The sequence below is a fragment of the Cnephaeus nilssonii genome, assembly GCF_951640355.1.
Source record: "Cnephaeus nilssonii genome assembly, chromosome: 8".
Lineage (NCBI taxonomy): Eukaryota > Metazoa > Chordata > Mammalia > Chiroptera > Vespertilionidae > Cnephaeus > Cnephaeus nilssonii.
Window position 1 is genome coordinate 59747518 of NC_137079.1, and position 16573 is coordinate 59764090.

The following is a 16573-nucleotide window of genomic DNA, read 5'->3' on the forward strand; positions in this document are numbered from 1 at the left end:
CTTGCCTACCTGAAGGATATATATAGCCTCCTCATGACTGAAATGACAGGAGGAAAATGGGATAATAAAACACACCAAAAAAACGAGTGAAGTCTTAGATTTGGGTTTGTTGTAGACTGATTGGTTGTGGTTTCATGAAAGTGTTTTGGGGTTTTTGTTTGTTTGTTTGTTGTGTTCTCTTTTTTAAGTTTGGAAATAAACAACTTGTTAAAAGAAACGGATCCAAATCAAATTAAAATATTTATAATATTTCAGAAAATACACAATATATTGAGGTCTCAAAAAAACCTGTACACATGGGCAAGAGCAAAGAACCTAAATGTCTATTCTCTGTTTTCCTGCTTTGCTAGGCTAACAAAAGAGGTAAATTGCAAAAGGCTGAGTAAACATAAAAATGTCAGAAAAATGTATCTGTTTTAATATCTGCTCCCAATTAAATGGAGAGAAGTTTAAATGGCCGAAATTCCCCTAAAAATAAAGAGCCTATAGTTAACCATCATAATTTAAGTATCCAGAGGCCAGATTCTTTTCTTACATGTTCTTCTATGGGGGATACATCTTTATAAGGTCAAGAAGAGAAAGCCAGCCCTAGCTGGTTTGGCTCAGTGGATAGAGCATCAGGCCTGCGGACTGAAGGGTCCCAGGTTCGATTCCGGTCAAGGGCACATGCCTGGGTTTCGGGCTTGATCCCCATTGGGGGACATGCAGGAGGCAGCCAATCAATGATTCTCTCTCATCATTGCTGTTTCTATCTCTCTTTCCCTCTCCCTTCCTCTCTGAAATCAATAAAGATATATTAAAAAAGAGAGAGAAAGCCAAATTATGAAAATGATCAGAATGACAATTCAAATCATTTATTGAGCACTACTACATGCCTAGTAGTAAACACTTCACATACCTCTCTTTGTGTGGTCATTACAAAATCCGTGTGAGGCAGGGATATAGCCCAGAAGGTATTATTTGCGAAGCTCCGAGAGAGCAGCAACTACAGCTTTGTTCACTGAGAAGCAAAGTGATCACAGGGAGGAGAATATCCTTTCTTAGTCTTTCAGCCACCACATGACTGAATGGGATGGGAGATGTAAACCCATGTTCACGGACACCTAAAACCCCTGCTCTCATCCAAGATGCTTATCTGTTTATGACAACTGATGCATATCAACTAAACTTCAACCGAACTCCTTGTTCCATCCTGGGGAGTACACAAACAGTTTAAATGAATGCTTAAGAAATCTGCTCAGTTCTACTCTTTTTTAAAAAATCCTCACCTGAGGACATGCTTATTGATTTTAGAGAAGGGGGAGAGGGAGAAAGAGCATCAATATGAGAGAAAAATATCCATCAGTTGCCTCCTACATGCGCCCCAGCCAGGGAGGGAACCTACAACCTAGGTATGTGCCTGACCTGGAATCAAAGTTGCATCCTTTTGGTGTGGAGCATGATGCTCCAACCAACTGAGCCACAATGGCTAGGGCACTTAAAATGGTTTTTATCATGACAAAGTCAAAGGTAATTTGTGGCTTTTTTTTTTTGGGGGGGGGGGCGTGCAGAGGGGCTTTGATGTTTAATGCTAGGCTAAAGTAAGAGGTACCAAGGCAGGTATCTTGACTTTGGAAGGAACGAGGCTTACTGTAAACTTGTTGGTAAATTTCATTAAATTCTAATGTTTCCTCATTAAGAAGTCACCTCTTTTATAAGTTCCTGCTGTTAAAATTTTCTATTCCTTGTCCTTGAGTTTCTACATGATACTTCAACTACCTATATAACCACCATATTTTTCCACCCGAAAGTCTTAAACATGCGTGTAGATTAATTTCACAAAATGAAAAGTGATTGGTGGTGATATGAAAACATTAAAATGTTTCTAGCCCTGGCTGGTGTGGCTCAGCATCCTCCCATACAGCAAAAAGTGGCAGGTTCGATTCCGGTCAGGGTGTGTGTGGGAGGCAATGGATCTCTCTCTCTCTCTCTCTCTCTCTCTCTCTCTCTCTCTCTCTACATGTGCTCTCTCTCTCTTCCTCTCTCTAAAAATCAATTTTAAAAAAGAATCAAATGTTCTAAAACTTCATATATGCATGAAATATCCCTCAAATGTCAAACACTATCAGTATTTACCATTTGCATATCAACATAAAGATTAAAATGTGCACCATTTGAGAAGCGCATGGTCCAAAGTTCCAATTTTATTTATTACTCACACACTGAGAGCAGACACACATTCTTTCAGATTGTGTAAATTTTAGATTATGTTGCAGTCTGCCCGCCCTATCATTATTCTGAAATGATAAGGGAAAGGCAACCAAAACCAAAAGTTCAATGACTGGTTTGCCAGATCTGCTTTGCAATTGTGAAAGATGAGAATGGAAAGAGGAAGGCTTGGCAAAGAAAAACCAGTGCTCATGTTCAAAGCCTATTTTAAAACCTCCAGGAAATCTTTGTAATGAAAATATAATTTTCAAATACACATTTAACAACTTAAAGTGTCAGGGACTGAGGAGATAAAGGGAATGATGTACTGTCCTTGTTCTCGGCTAGTTTCAAGCCTAGGGAAGAATTAGGTGTAGATGAACACAGTGCGTGCTCTGCAGTCCAGAGGAGAAACCAATGTCACTTTCAATGGAAAGTGTTCCCTGATTAGAAAGTTGAAGTGCTTGTTCAACTCCATATTCCCAGAGAACCTGTGCATTTATCTTAACACAATGTATTCTAACTGTGAATTTATGGGGACATTTCCTCAGTTATAATGGAAAGCTCACCAAAGGCAGGACCCCATCTTATGTATGTCCGTGTAAGTATATGCCACAGAGAAGACGCTGAACCAATGCTCATATGACAAACAAGTGAACAATTTCTCTGAAACCCAAATCTCCCCTTCCGGCATTAAGTGCCATTTACTACTCTGTATCTCTGGAAATAGATGTGAGGACACATACCTCACACGTATACCCTCACACTATCAACTACATCAGACCAGAATACAGCATGACACTCAGAAAAGCAATGCTTAACACCTCTAGTCACTGGTGAAGCTGTCATTTTCGAAAATGACTGACTGGACTACAGATATTATAGTGCACGTATTATTAAAACTTTGAGTAATTCAACATAGGCAGCCCTATACGTGATAACTAGAAAGTCAAGAATCTCTACAGGAAATCTGAAAGACAGAAGAATCTCTTCACAACAAAAATACCTCTCTCTTCGGTTTAACCCTTTTTGAAGGACATTGCTATAAAACAAATGCTATCTGGTCAGAAGCAAACTCTAAATTCTCCCATGAACTGACTCATAACAACTCTAAATCAGATGAGCCACCAGGTGAGACCCTTTGGAGCAATAAATACAAGTCAGGTTCCTTGTGAAGGTCAAGACCCCGGCCAGAAAAGTCCATAACGTGGAGACAGTAGATCTAAAGAAGGAGAGCTGGTATCCAGAAACTTGTTTACCTGTCCAAGAAATAAATTAAGAACTAGAAATGGAGAGAAACAAATACCAGATAAAACTTTACTTATTCTATAGTTTGTCCCACCAACAGACCTGCCTCACTCCCACAACCTTTCTCTGAAGCTAAGCTGACTCTTAGATATTCTAACTTTGCAATTACAGAACATTTGAAAACATGGCTTTACATCTGCACTGCTGGCGTTAAACAGAGCCTTTGGCAACCCAAAAGAGTTAACATTCCCCTTTCAGCACCTACCTAACACCAGAGGAGGACTGGGTGGGATAGAGATGTGTGTGGTGCAGCAAACTTCCTTTCTGTTTTACTCTCTCCCAATTGCTTGGTAGGAAGGGCACATTCTAAAATAGTAACATGAATTGACAGGTGGAAGTTCCCATGCTCAAGTTACAGATCCAAGTTTGGATACTATGAAGTTTGCTTTTTAAAAACAAACAAACAGATAAAGATGTCGAGAAGCTCCTTTGAAAGACATGAAAGAAAAAAAAAAGTAAAACTAGGTTTAAGTCAGAAAAAGGTAGAAATTACATCAGTCAAAGTATCTACATTTTTACCTACATGAATAAAAATCTTAATCAATACACATGAACACATTCATATCTCAAGCCCGATTCGGCAGACTGCTAACCGTGTGCCATCTGGGAACCCAATTCCTAAGAAATAACCTTACAGTACTGCCATAAAATCAAGCACCTTTTTGAGGCTTTAGAGAACAGTTAAATCCTTAAAATACAATTTTGAGCCTCCTTTATTTTCACGAAGGCAATATGTTAACACTAGTTTTGTTTCCAATTACTATTCCTTTGGCAACCAGCATGTGTAAAAATAAAAAAAGATTTTTCATTTCTGTACCCTCCATTTGATAAATAGATCTTTTTTAAAAACTCAGTCAATATCAACATTTAAAGTTACATTTTAAAACTAATATTAATACCCTAAATAATGAAAGAGTGTACTAGAAAAGAATTTTTCTTTGCATGACTGAAATATTGTGTTCAAAAACACTGCCATCCTGTAACTGCATAATGAACAGAATGTATCTAAGAAGTGCTAAAAACTGGATTGGAATGATAAGTAGGCAGAAAAAAACATGTTGAAAATATGTCAAATTCTCAGCTTAAAATGTTCAATATAATTGTTTAGAGCAATGGTTTAAATACAGGACTTAGTTTATGAGTCAAGTTGCTGTACATAAAATCAAGACCTTTAATGTTCAGACATATGTAATACTTTCAACAATAAAGAATTTTTTAAAAAATTGATGTTCAACACTACCTTCCTGCCAACTTCCTCCCTCCAATACAGGACCTCTGGACTGCTCTGTTGGGTTCCTTTTTACAACGTGCAATTGCTGTGTGCCTCTTAATGGCGAGCAGCACCACAGAGACCATGACATGGCTATAGGAGCTCTCCAGGGCCTGTGCCTGGCACAGTGGTCGCCATGTTTGCTCTCAGGAGGCCTTCTATAGAGACTGTGCAGGCACAGCAAAGTGGGAGTCACACCACCTCTTCTCTGTGGGTTGTGTTTGCTTCTGAGTTCAGTGTGAACATACAACATGGATTATAATAATGATGCAGCTATTCACTAGTACAGAAGGTAAATGTCATTGGCCTCAGTAAACATCTGGATGTAAACATCTCAATAAACCACTAGGAACAGTTTAACTTCAATGTACCATTCACGGAGATGAAGTCACAAATTTATGTATTAGCCTTTTGGGAAGAAAAGTAGTAAAGATGGATTCTACCCATTAAAGTCAGAGATGTCAAAATTAAAAGTACCAACTGACTTTTGAATACATAAATCCCAAAGTAAATGCAATAATTCAAACATACTTGGAAAAATTCAAACTACAACTTGCAAGAAGTAAAATAATCCATTTAGAAAGTTGGATCCCATATTACTATGCATATTTAAAGAAAATTATGTCACATATTAATATGTATAATTACAGAAAAATAAAGAATACTCCAGTTCGATTTGACTGGCACAACGTTGTTATTGCAAAATAAATTGTAAATCTCTAATTGCTGGAAAGTTAGGGTTTATGGTCAGGGTCTGGATTATCGACATTACTCACTAGCAAAGGATCTTGAAACTGATTGCTCCTGCTACTCATTTTCACCACACACAACTCTCCTAGGCTCCATATGCCACTATGTTTCTAACACTCCTGTCCATTAACAAAACAAAAAAAAACCCTCCCATGTGCCAATGGGGAGAGTATAAACTGCTCTTTCCTCTCGGTATGTCACACAAATATATATCTTAGATTGTACTTGCAGCAAGACCAACGGCAGGTCTATGAACTTGTTAATGCAGTCTTAGACACTGGGTTTTTATAGAGCATTTAAAATAATCAAATATTTTGCCACATCTTTGCTAATTTTAATGTATACTGATGAGCAAGCTGATGCCAAAGTACTCACATAACTGCACACAAATTATAGTAATCCTTCACTTTTAGATGGACAAACATACCAGCACATAAACATATAAATTATTATATGTTAGTAAGTAAAAGGTTACATTTTAGGAAGACTGTCAATCAGTATCCTTCCTGCCCACATGGCTATCTTGCTGGCAGACTAGAAATAAGTAAGGAACTCCAAGTCTAAGTCAGGGTTTCTCAACCTTAGCGCCACTGATATTTGGGACCAGAAATTTTGCTATGGGGACTGCTCTATTCATTAAAGAACATTTAGTAGCATTCCTGACACACTGAATGCCAGTAGCACCCCCTCCCCAGCTACATCAGCCATAAGTATCTCCAGGTCTTGCCAAGTATCCCATGGGGGACAAAGCTGCCCCGAGCTGAGAACCATCAGTCTAACCAACTCCGAGTCCTTTAGTCTATAATAAGGACAGGGCAGGATTTGACCAACAGGAGACTCCACGTTACATTCCAACAAAAACTAAAAAGAAATGCATTACTATTTAGTAAGCAATCATTTGCTTTCCTTTAAACCTGCTTCCTTTTTGTCAGAATGCTATCTCAGGGCGTAAGATCTGTGGCCAACATTGTTTAATAAGCCATCTGCCAGTGTCTCCTAGCCCCCTGATTCCATCTCAGCAGACCCAGGGTGGACGCCTGTGCTGCGCCAGTCCCAACAAGACTGAGTGGTCAAAGGAACTGTTCTCCCTCAGGGGATCTCGCCAGTTCTCCTCCGGCACACCTTAGTTTTATGGCCTTGTGGTTTCAACTGAAACAAGTTGTTCTGCATACTTCCTACTACAGCTGTAACTGTGACCTCTGGTTTCAGTTTGTCAGTAACTTCACTGATACCTGGGCCCAGATATGATTTTTCCCAAACACTTTAGACCCAACATTCCACGAGGCTCCAGGGCAAGATTTGCTCAGAGCACCCTTGGAACTAGGAGCCAACAAACATGTTTTGCCTAGTCGCCAGCCTACTCAAACATCGGCTATCCAGTTTCAAAACAGTATGATTTTAAGGGGAAAAGACATTTGACAGCGACAGCTTAAAAAGAATTTCCAAGTCAAAAATTTCGTTGCCCATCAGATAGGTCTTATGAGAGAATGACGATTAGGAAAAATAAAACAAGTTTTTCCAACGTTACTGTTCAAGGAAATTAAACATGACCCCACATACTGCAGAAGTAAAAACACCATTCTGGCACTGAAACTTAGGATCAATCAACTATTTCAATGAGTCAGAATTAATCAGAAATGCAGACCATTGCATCGATGCCATGCACATATCATTGCTCTGTAGCTTAGAAATGCATATTCAACAGAACTCAAAGCATAGAGGTTCAAATGGCTTGTTCATTTAAAAATATGTATTGTTAGGCTCTGAAGAGATTAATCCTACCTGGGATTTTAGGTTATACTGCTAAAAGATATGTATATATGGGGTTATTTTTCTTTAGAAAAAAATGTTGTCCCCATTTAAGGTTTTAGAGTCAATTTTTTAATAATTATTGAAGCTACTACAACAGGGATATTAACCATATAAACTAAATCTTTGTTTGAAATCATAGAAACTATTTTTTTTTCATTTCTATTATTTCTATAGATAAATACTTTATTCTATTTTTCTTCCTTGGGGGAAAAAATGCTTATTAGGTTTAAGAGCCATAATATAAAGAGGTAGTCATCATTACAAAATTAAACCATTTTCCTGTCATATTTATCTGGTAACAGAAATTTATTCTGATTCACTGAAAGCAAATTAGATTTATAGGGAAAGAAATCTCACAGAAGCTCAAAATCAGATTTCCCCAAATCATATGAACACGTGAACACCATTTTCCACCTAAAACCCAACAGCATCACCTGCACACGTTTTCACGGCCCCTCACTTTCACTTTCTCATCCATATTATTAAAACAGTTCATTTTTTAGAAACCAGCCACAATTAACAAGGTCATTAGCTTTGCTTGCTGGTCCTAGGCGCCTCTGCTTTATCACTGTCCCTCTCTCATGTTTATGTTAGCAGTTAGGTCTCAATGCCAAACATATAAAAACTATCTTTAAATAAGTATTTTTACTCTGCAAGTTCTTACATAACTTTTAAATTAGCTTTATAAGTATAACAAGTATCGTCACCATTAGCAACTGAACACCACCAGGTTGGACAAGCATTCAAATATAAACTGCCATTTCGGTTAGCAGAGAGATTTAAAATAAGACCATGATTTGTTATCGATTACAGAGAGCTTCCCAGTCTCAGTCCCTACGCTATTTTTTAAAGTAGCCTATTTCCAAACATTCTTTGGAAAGAGAACAGAAGAAGACAGAGAGAGAAACGATCTTTCAGTAACCAGGAACTCTCGGGAATTCTTTTCACTTAAGCCACAAAGCCCTAAGTTTAAAAAATATATAAGCAGCCAGTGAAACTTACTTGACAGTGACTCGATTTGATAAGTCCTGTAGATCCCCAGGATGGAAAAGCTGGGCTTCTTTCAATCCAATCTGTTCACAAGCTTTCAAAAAAACGTTTATATTATCCTGTGAAAAAAAAGTGGAAAGTGATTGCTTAGCCGAGAGCTCTGTCTCAGACAAAGGTTACAAAATTTTTATGATAAAAACTTCCAAGCTTCAAAGTCCAATTACAGCCAGCAAAAAAAGGAGACAGCAAGACCGATGAATACATGTATTAAAAAAAAAAAAAATACACGGGCATGTATAGCCTTTCAGTCCTCCAGAGCATAAACGGTGGTGCTATCTCATGCCCCGGCATACGCCGTTTCTGTGATCTTTGTGACTGGCACGTTAAACATTACCTGTTACAGGACAAGTGCCTAGCCACTGAGCAGTAATCTACACTTTGATGTCAGCTCTGCTCTGCAAACAAACGCCCTCTTCCCAGCTTTGCACGACAAGCCTCACCTCTCCTCTTTAAAAATAACTCCAGCTACTGACATTCACCCACCCAGAAACTGTTGGCAGGGAGGAAATAAGAGGAGGAACGTTCTGTTTCTATGATTACAAATTACAGAAAGACTGTGGAATACCACACCTGGAATCTGGGCTTGGTTGCTGAGCCGGCTCTTGACAGACAGGGAAACCATACTATAGGACCCAGGAGAAGCCTCGCTTTCATTGGCTAAATCACGTAGCTTAGGTGTGGCACATTACTCAGCGCCCTGTAACCTGCCTCAGGAACTGCCTCCAAAAAAATAAAAATCTAGGCTGTCCTCATATCTAATTTCAAAGCCAAAACCATCCATTTACAAGCGAAGGCTTTCCATTTACATGAATTGCTACACAGTCACTGGCTACAGTATATTCTATGCTCCAGCCGGCTGCATTTCAGAGACACGTATTTGGTGAGCAGAATTAGCATGAACTTTCTTCCACCTTTACTCTTCCTGAGGAAACCCTTTACAGGGTTGAACTTGTGGTGATCCCACGTGAACTCTTGACCTTCACTTTGTTAGGGTTCTCAGGCAAGAGAACAGCCTCCTCGCTTGCCGACACACGTCTGTCCACTTACACGTGCTGGCAACGCCATGTCTATGGTGTGAGCCTCAGAGCCTCCCTGAAACCTCACCTCCTTCCCTAACAGCCGGCCGAGACAAGTAGGGACAGAAGACAGGCTACACTTGAACAAGGGCCACTGCTCCTTTCCCGTGTTGAGAAGCTCATTCTCGGAGGGAAAAGAGGCAGGATGTTATGGCAAAGTGGGAGGGAAAGATAAAGAGAGAAAGATGAAGGGACTAAATTGAATAGTTTGGATTCGTCAAGAGTGAGGGGATTTAGGGAAAGGGCAAGAAAATATATAGCAAGAGAAGAGCAATACTGGTTGCTAGGAAACTCAGGCACATTTTTTTTTAAAAGGGCTTTGTAAAGTCTTTATTCTAGTGTACTATCAGTAAAAGGCAGTGTGAGCTACCTAGGTGAAAGCTCAAATCCATGATTCATTTTAAATAAGAGGTCAAAGATTAAAGGAATGTATATGTCAAAAGTTAAACAGCTCAGTGAAAGGTGTTTTATATGACCCTATGTGGAAAAAAGGGAAATAGCGTTTTAGCAAAATTACAGGGGAGGCAAAAGTGGCCATTTTGTTGGTAAGCTCACATAATTTCTAGAAACTATACTATTTGTAATTACCAAATAATTCAAATTCATGGTTCTATGATTGACCCTCAGACAAGCAGACAAGAGTAAGTGGTTTGGTATACCAGTACTCCAAATCCTATAGGATGCAAATCTCATACCCAACAAGGAAAATTAATCCATAAAAAGTCTTCCCACAAATTCAATTTGGTTCTGAAAATTTTAAATGTTATAAAACATTAAAACAAAGTTAAATTAAAAGTAAACCGCCCTAACCGGTTGCTCAGTGGATAGAGCGTCGGCCTGCGGAGTCAAGGGTCCCAGGTTCGATTCCGGTCAAGGGCATGTACCTTGGTTTCGGGCACATACCCAGTAGGGAGTGTGCAGAAGGCAGCTGATCGATGTTTCTCTCTCATAGATGTTTCTAACTCTCTAACCCTCTCCCTTCCTCTCTGTAAAAAATGAATAAAAAATATTTTTTTAAAAAAGTAAACCTATTTAACTGACAGCCAAAATTATTCTTCACATATTTTATAGAAACATAATCACATTCATTCAGTTGACAAATATGTACAGGCTGATAAGGATAAAGCTACACATGCCTCAAAACCCATCCAAAGTATTTAGAAAGGAACCACTTAAAATATAACATGACTACACTTCATTGGAGACAAAGAAAAAATACAATTAACAGGAATAAATTCTGATTTTAAATAAAACCTTTACAGTAAAAAAGCAGAATCTTTTAAACAATTTGATGATGCTCAAGTTTAAAACAGACAAACTTCATAAACAAAGTCACCCATGTCCTAGGCAGCAGGAACAGGTTGGACCAGAATCAGAATTGTAACTTAAATCATGCTTACTGGACTTGAGCCCACTGGTAATTTATTTTATGTGATTTCAGAGAGTTGCCTAAGGGGAGATACAAAATTATAACATTTTCATGTCTGATGAAACATCAAGAAACCACACCCAGCTCAACATATTAAAAGGGAAGCATGTAGTCCTCATTTAATGGAATCATTTTCACTTGGAACTCCCAAAGACAAAAGTAAAAACAAAGGACAAACCTGAAACAAATCTTATCTCACTGGACAGGTAGCCAGGACTCCAAGTTAGCTCTGTCAGCAACCAACTATGTGGCTTTGGAAATATTAACCTTTCTGGCCCCGTTTTCCGCGTCTGTGATTAGTTTGTGGATCTGTAAACCGTTACCAAGGGCACACGCTTGTGTCTGCAAGGGCAGGGAAGCCCAGCCCCTCCTAGCCCAGCCCTCCACACAAATATTTCAGAGCCCAGCTTACATAACATACTTCATGTCAAAAGCCTGTCTAAACATCAGTAATTCTTACACCTTGAGGACCAAAGCCCCCTTTTTGGGGGGGCTTATTCTTAAAAATAAGCCCCCCCAAAAAGCTGACCCCTGAAGATCTGATATAGCTCCTTTTAGGTTTAAGTTATTCTATGACTATGAATAAAAACAAATACTATGTAAACAGAAATAGCAGGATGGCTGAAGATTTTCATATTCTCTCAAATCCCCTCTCCACCCTTTGGCCTTGAATCAATTATGAGGGCAGTCATGAACAGGTATGGGGTAAAGGGGAGAAGGGTAAATTAGAGAGAGATGAATGAGTCAGGAACAGTACTTGCTGTAACAACTGAGTCAAGAGGAGGAAATTTACAAAGATTCCCAGAGTTATATTAGTCTGCTATAGTATCTTACAGATTATCTTACTGCTGCATAGCAAATTGAAAACTCAGCAGCTTAAAACAATAAACATTATGATTACACACAGTTTCTGAAGGTCAGGAATCTGGGAGTGGCCTAAACTTGATGGTTGTGGCTTGAGGGTCTCTTGGGTTGTAGACAGATGTCAGGTGAGGCTGCAGTCATCTGAACGCTTACTGGAGGCTTGAAGAAGCTGTTCCCAAGGTGGCCTCCTCAGACAGCTGGCAAATCAGGGCTGGCTGTTGGCAGCAAGCCTCAGGGCTTTGTGAAACGGGCATCTCCACAGGGCTGCTTGATAGAGTGAACCATCCCAGAGAAAACAAGATGGAAGTTGCAATGTCTCATAACCTCGCTTTCCAAGTCACACTCCAGTACTGCCTCATGTCCTGATGGTTACACGGGTCAGCCTTATTCAATGTAGGGAGGACCAAGAATATAAATAGCAGGGGGTGAGAATTATTGGGGACCATCTTGGGGACTGGAGACCACAGTTCACTTTCTGGCTCCAATGATTCATGTCCTCACTAACCCCTTCCCAAGGTGCGGAAAACTCTCATCCCTTTATAAGGTGAGCTCACAACCTGGAATTGCATCACCTAAATCAGATCCAGGTACGCATGAGGTGCCTCAGGTACAGTTCCCTAAGTATATATAGCCCTTGAGCACAGGTCCTCGCAACTTAAATGCCAGTGAACTAATAAAACAAGTTATCCACGCCCCGCCCCCCACAGGTATAGGGTAACTACTGGAGACACTCCAGTTCCAAGTGTGGAGAAATGAATGCCTGAAGTTCTGAAATCCTGCAAAGCATAGATTAGTGGGGTGAGCCATTCATTAGGATTCCAGGCCAGGAAATACTTCTTCCTGCTTTTTTGCTTTACCCTCTGAATGCTTGGTTCACCTTGAATATCATTTTTCCATTTCTTTGAAAAGCAGCTTCTGTCTGCAGCAGTGTTAGCTTTCTCAGTCGGCTTCCTCCCCATTAAAATTTGGGGAACTACAAGTCTCCTAGTTTTGCAGTCCTCTCTCCCTTTCAGTTGAAGTTTGGGTGTTTCTGAAAATACAATTCTCTCGAAAATAGCCGGTCTTCTGTGAGTGGTATTGGACTTCATTGGATTACACCAAAAAAGCCACACCCACAAATCCCTTCACAAGAACACCTTCCCTATCTTGGTCTGCAGAGATGACTGAGGGACACCACCCTTAAGCTTCTTCGAAGTCCCATTGCTGGTCTAGATAAATTTCTAAGGCACAACTTTGAATCTTTCTAAGATCTTAAAAGAATTTTACAGCCACACCCTCAGCTTCAACTTTTTTTTTTTAATTTAAATCTTTATTGTTGAAAGTGTTACATTATGTCCCCTTTTTTCTCCCATTGACCCCTTATTGCCCTCCCCCACACCCTCCTCCAGGCCTCCACCACCCTACTGTCTGTGTCCATGGGTTATGCATATATGCATACTAGTTCTTTGGTTGATCTCCTCCCACCCACCCATCCCTGCCTTCCCTCTGAGATTCAACACCAGCTTCAGCTTTAGACCTTGTTTTCCTGACAGAGCTCTGAATTTGAACTTTGCCAGAAAGCCATGTGTCAATTCTAGCATCACCTGACCAAGGAGACTGATAATTCTCAAAACCAGCAATTCCTATGCCTCTCATGTTTATAATCCTAACCTTCACTCTCCCACACTTTACTATAATCAGCAAGAGGAGGCCAGACAGCACTTTGACATTCCACCTGGAAATCTTTTCAGATCATCTAGTTTATTAGGCACAATTTATAGGTAAAAGGGAATAAATATCAGGTGAGAATCATTGGGACCACTTTAGAAGCTGGCTACAATACTTATATAATAAAGAATACACAACAATCCTAATTTGTAGAAAATAAACTGTTTTAGAGATGTTGCGTTTCACATATCCATACTGAGATGTCCAGCTAACAGTACATTGGGTTTAGAGCCCATGAAAAGTATCTGATCTTAAAATATGGTTTGGGGAATCAAAAACTCATTGATAGCAGTTGAAATTAAGGATGTGAATGAGCCCTCGAAGGAAAAGCAAAGCTAGAGAAGGATGCACAGACACCAATATTTAAGAGGCAGTTAAAAAAAGAATCAAGAAAGAAAGAAAACACACCCAGCAACCAGAGGAATCAGAGGAAAAGCAGAAGTGAATAGGGTCATGGAAAACACAGGAAAAGAGAGTTTCAAGATGAGAGAGTCAGATGCTACAAAGAGTTCCAACAAGGCAAGAATAAAAACAGTCCATGCCCTAGCTGGTTTGGCTCAATGGATAAGAGCATTGGCCTGCAGACTGAAAGGTCCCAGGTTCCATTCCAGCCAAGGGCATATGCCTGGGTTGTGGGCTCGATCCCCAGTAGAGGGCGTGCAGGAGGCAGCTGATCAATATTCTCTCTCATCATTGCTGTTTCTACCTCTCTCTCCCTCTCCCTTCCTCTCTAAAATCAATAAAATATATTTTTTTAAAAGAATAAAAACTGTCCAAAGAATTTGATAATCTAATGGCAAATCCTTAGGAAGCATGAACTTCAAGAGGTTAAGGAGCAAATAAGTGACATTGAAGATTAGAGCAAGAATCACCCAAAATGCAGATCTCCTTCTTAATGCCATCCTAATAGTCTGGCCTCCCACTCAAGTTTCCCATCACTTCTCCCAAAGCTACCATCTCCAAGCCCTCCAGTGCTAGAATGCTCCGTTTCTGGGAGGGGGTGGGGGGGTCGGGGGAGAAAAAACATTTTCTGGTTTTAAACATGAACAAAATTATACATTTCTATGGAGTCTTAACTCCTATCTCCATTATAAATCTTGAAAAGAGAGTTGTGAGAAGGAGAACATGAGGCCAACACAAATATTCCAACACTAGATTCATAGGTAACATAGGTGTCCAGTAACACTTCCCCTATCAGAGCCTTTCATCCCATTTTCCTTCCCAAAGCACTTATGCAGTAATGGATTCTCACATCATCTAGGGAGGTTTCCTTGCTCTTTTATCAGGAGTGGAAGTAGCTGAGAGTGTCAGGCGCCCAGAGTTGAATTAATCATATTTTAACAAGCTCTTATCGATCAATATAAAGGTTCTCTCTCTTTTTTAAATATTTTCTTCCTCATCCCATACCCTCATTCACTCCCACTCCTCTCCATGAAAAGATGCCTTCTCCCTAAGTATATCCCCTAAAGCAGGGGTCCTCAAACTTTTTAAACAGGGGGCCAGTTCACTGTCCCTCAGACCGTTGGAGGGCCGGACTATAGTTTAAAAAAAAAAAACTATGAACAAATTCCCATGCACACTGCACATATCTTATTTTGAAGTAAAAAAACAAAACGGCAAAAACACCCGCATGTGGCCCGCGGGCTGTAGTTTGAGGGCGCCTGCCCTAAAGAATCAAAATAAGATGTTCGAACAAGTACATGCACAGGCATACCTTATTTCATTGCACTTTGCTCTATTGTACTTCACAGAGGTTGCATTTTTTACAATTTGAAGGCAAGACCCTCCACTAACAAAAAGATCACAACTTTATTGTGATTCTCTCCTTATTACAGAGGTCTCTAACTGAACCCATATCTCTGAGGTATGCCTGTACTTGCATATTGACTATCCACAATAGTCAAAAGGTAGTGGTAACAGCTAAGATGTCCATTAACAGATAAATGGGTAAAAGGTGATATATCTATATAATGGGATATTATTCGGCCATAGAAAAGAATGAAGTAATGATACATGCTACATCATGGATGACCCTTTAAAACATTACAATAAGCAAAATAAACAAAACACACAAAGGTCACATGGGATGTAAAGATGAAGCTGATGTCGAATCTCAGAGGGATATCCATAATAGGTAAATTCATAGAGACGGGATTCAGGTTGGTGGTTGCCAGGGTTGGTAGGGGCGGGGGAGGATAAAATGGGGAGAAACCACTTAATAGGTAAGAAGTTTTACTTGGGAGTGCTGGAAATGTTTAGTGGTTGAGGACGATGAATATTCTAAATGCCACTGAATTATTCATCTTAAAATGGCTAAATTTATGTTATATAAGTTTCACCTCCATACATTATTTTTTTAAAAGGTGCCTTCTCTACTGTGCTTAAAATGTAAATGTAAGTGTCAATTTATGTATGTAATCTAATTTACATAAGTAGCATTACAGTCTACATTTTTCTCTTCCACATTAAATCATTTTGTTACACAAAAGACTAAATCCTCATTAAAGTGTATACTACACCACCTGAGGCTCTTACCCAACCCAAGGTCACTTTCATTTTTACTAGAAGGACCTTAAAAAAAAGTGTATTTACTGATAAAATTTCCAGTGTGATGACTTCCAACAAACAAGGAACTCTCTACTTGTGAGATCAAACCAATTAGACCCACTTATGCAAAAGTTTCCTGCATGTACAGGTCAAGAGCTATCATAAACAAAATAGCTTCATTATGATCAAATCCTAACCAATTCTGAAAAACAGCAAAGCTGTGCTCAGGGCTGTGACCTAATGTCCATGCAGGCAATACCTTAAACCAAAGCTGCCAGAGCGTCGCCAGGAAGTGCTCCCTGTCAACGAATCCCACGTTCTTCCTGCACGCACTTTGGCCTGTTAGTCCCAGTGAGGTTCTATGTTCTATGCCTACTTAAAGTCAGATCTTTTCAATTAAAAAAGAGAGTGCATTATGCCCAGTTCCTCTGAATCTGAGCACAGATGAATTTATCCTGAGGCCAAGAGACTTGCAGGCCTCAATTCCTTTTCTATTTATGACTAGAGGCCTGATGCACGAAGATTTGTGCAAGAATGGGCCTTCCTTCCCCTGGCTGCCAGCACCGCCTTTGC

General features: G+C 39.7%; 1 protein-coding gene across 16 annotated transcripts in view; it reads right to left on the minus strand.

The window, feature by feature from the left end:
* The window catches only part of LMO7 (LIM domain 7), a 210943-nt gene that overhangs the window by 90263 nt on the left and 104107 nt on the right, over positions 1 to 16573 (minus strand). For 14 of the 16 annotated variants that reach the window (XM_079778621.1, XM_079778622.1, XM_079778625.1 and 11 more), the window contains exon 4: positions 8330 to 8436. In XM_079778621.1, the coding sequence (XP_079634747.1) occupies positions 8330 to 8436 (107 nt within the window). Of the gene's footprint in view, positions 1 to 8329; positions 8437 to 8947; positions 9047 to 16573 lie in introns of those variants that run through there. The other 2 variants (XM_079778623.1, XM_079778631.1) reach the window with 1 other exon arrangement.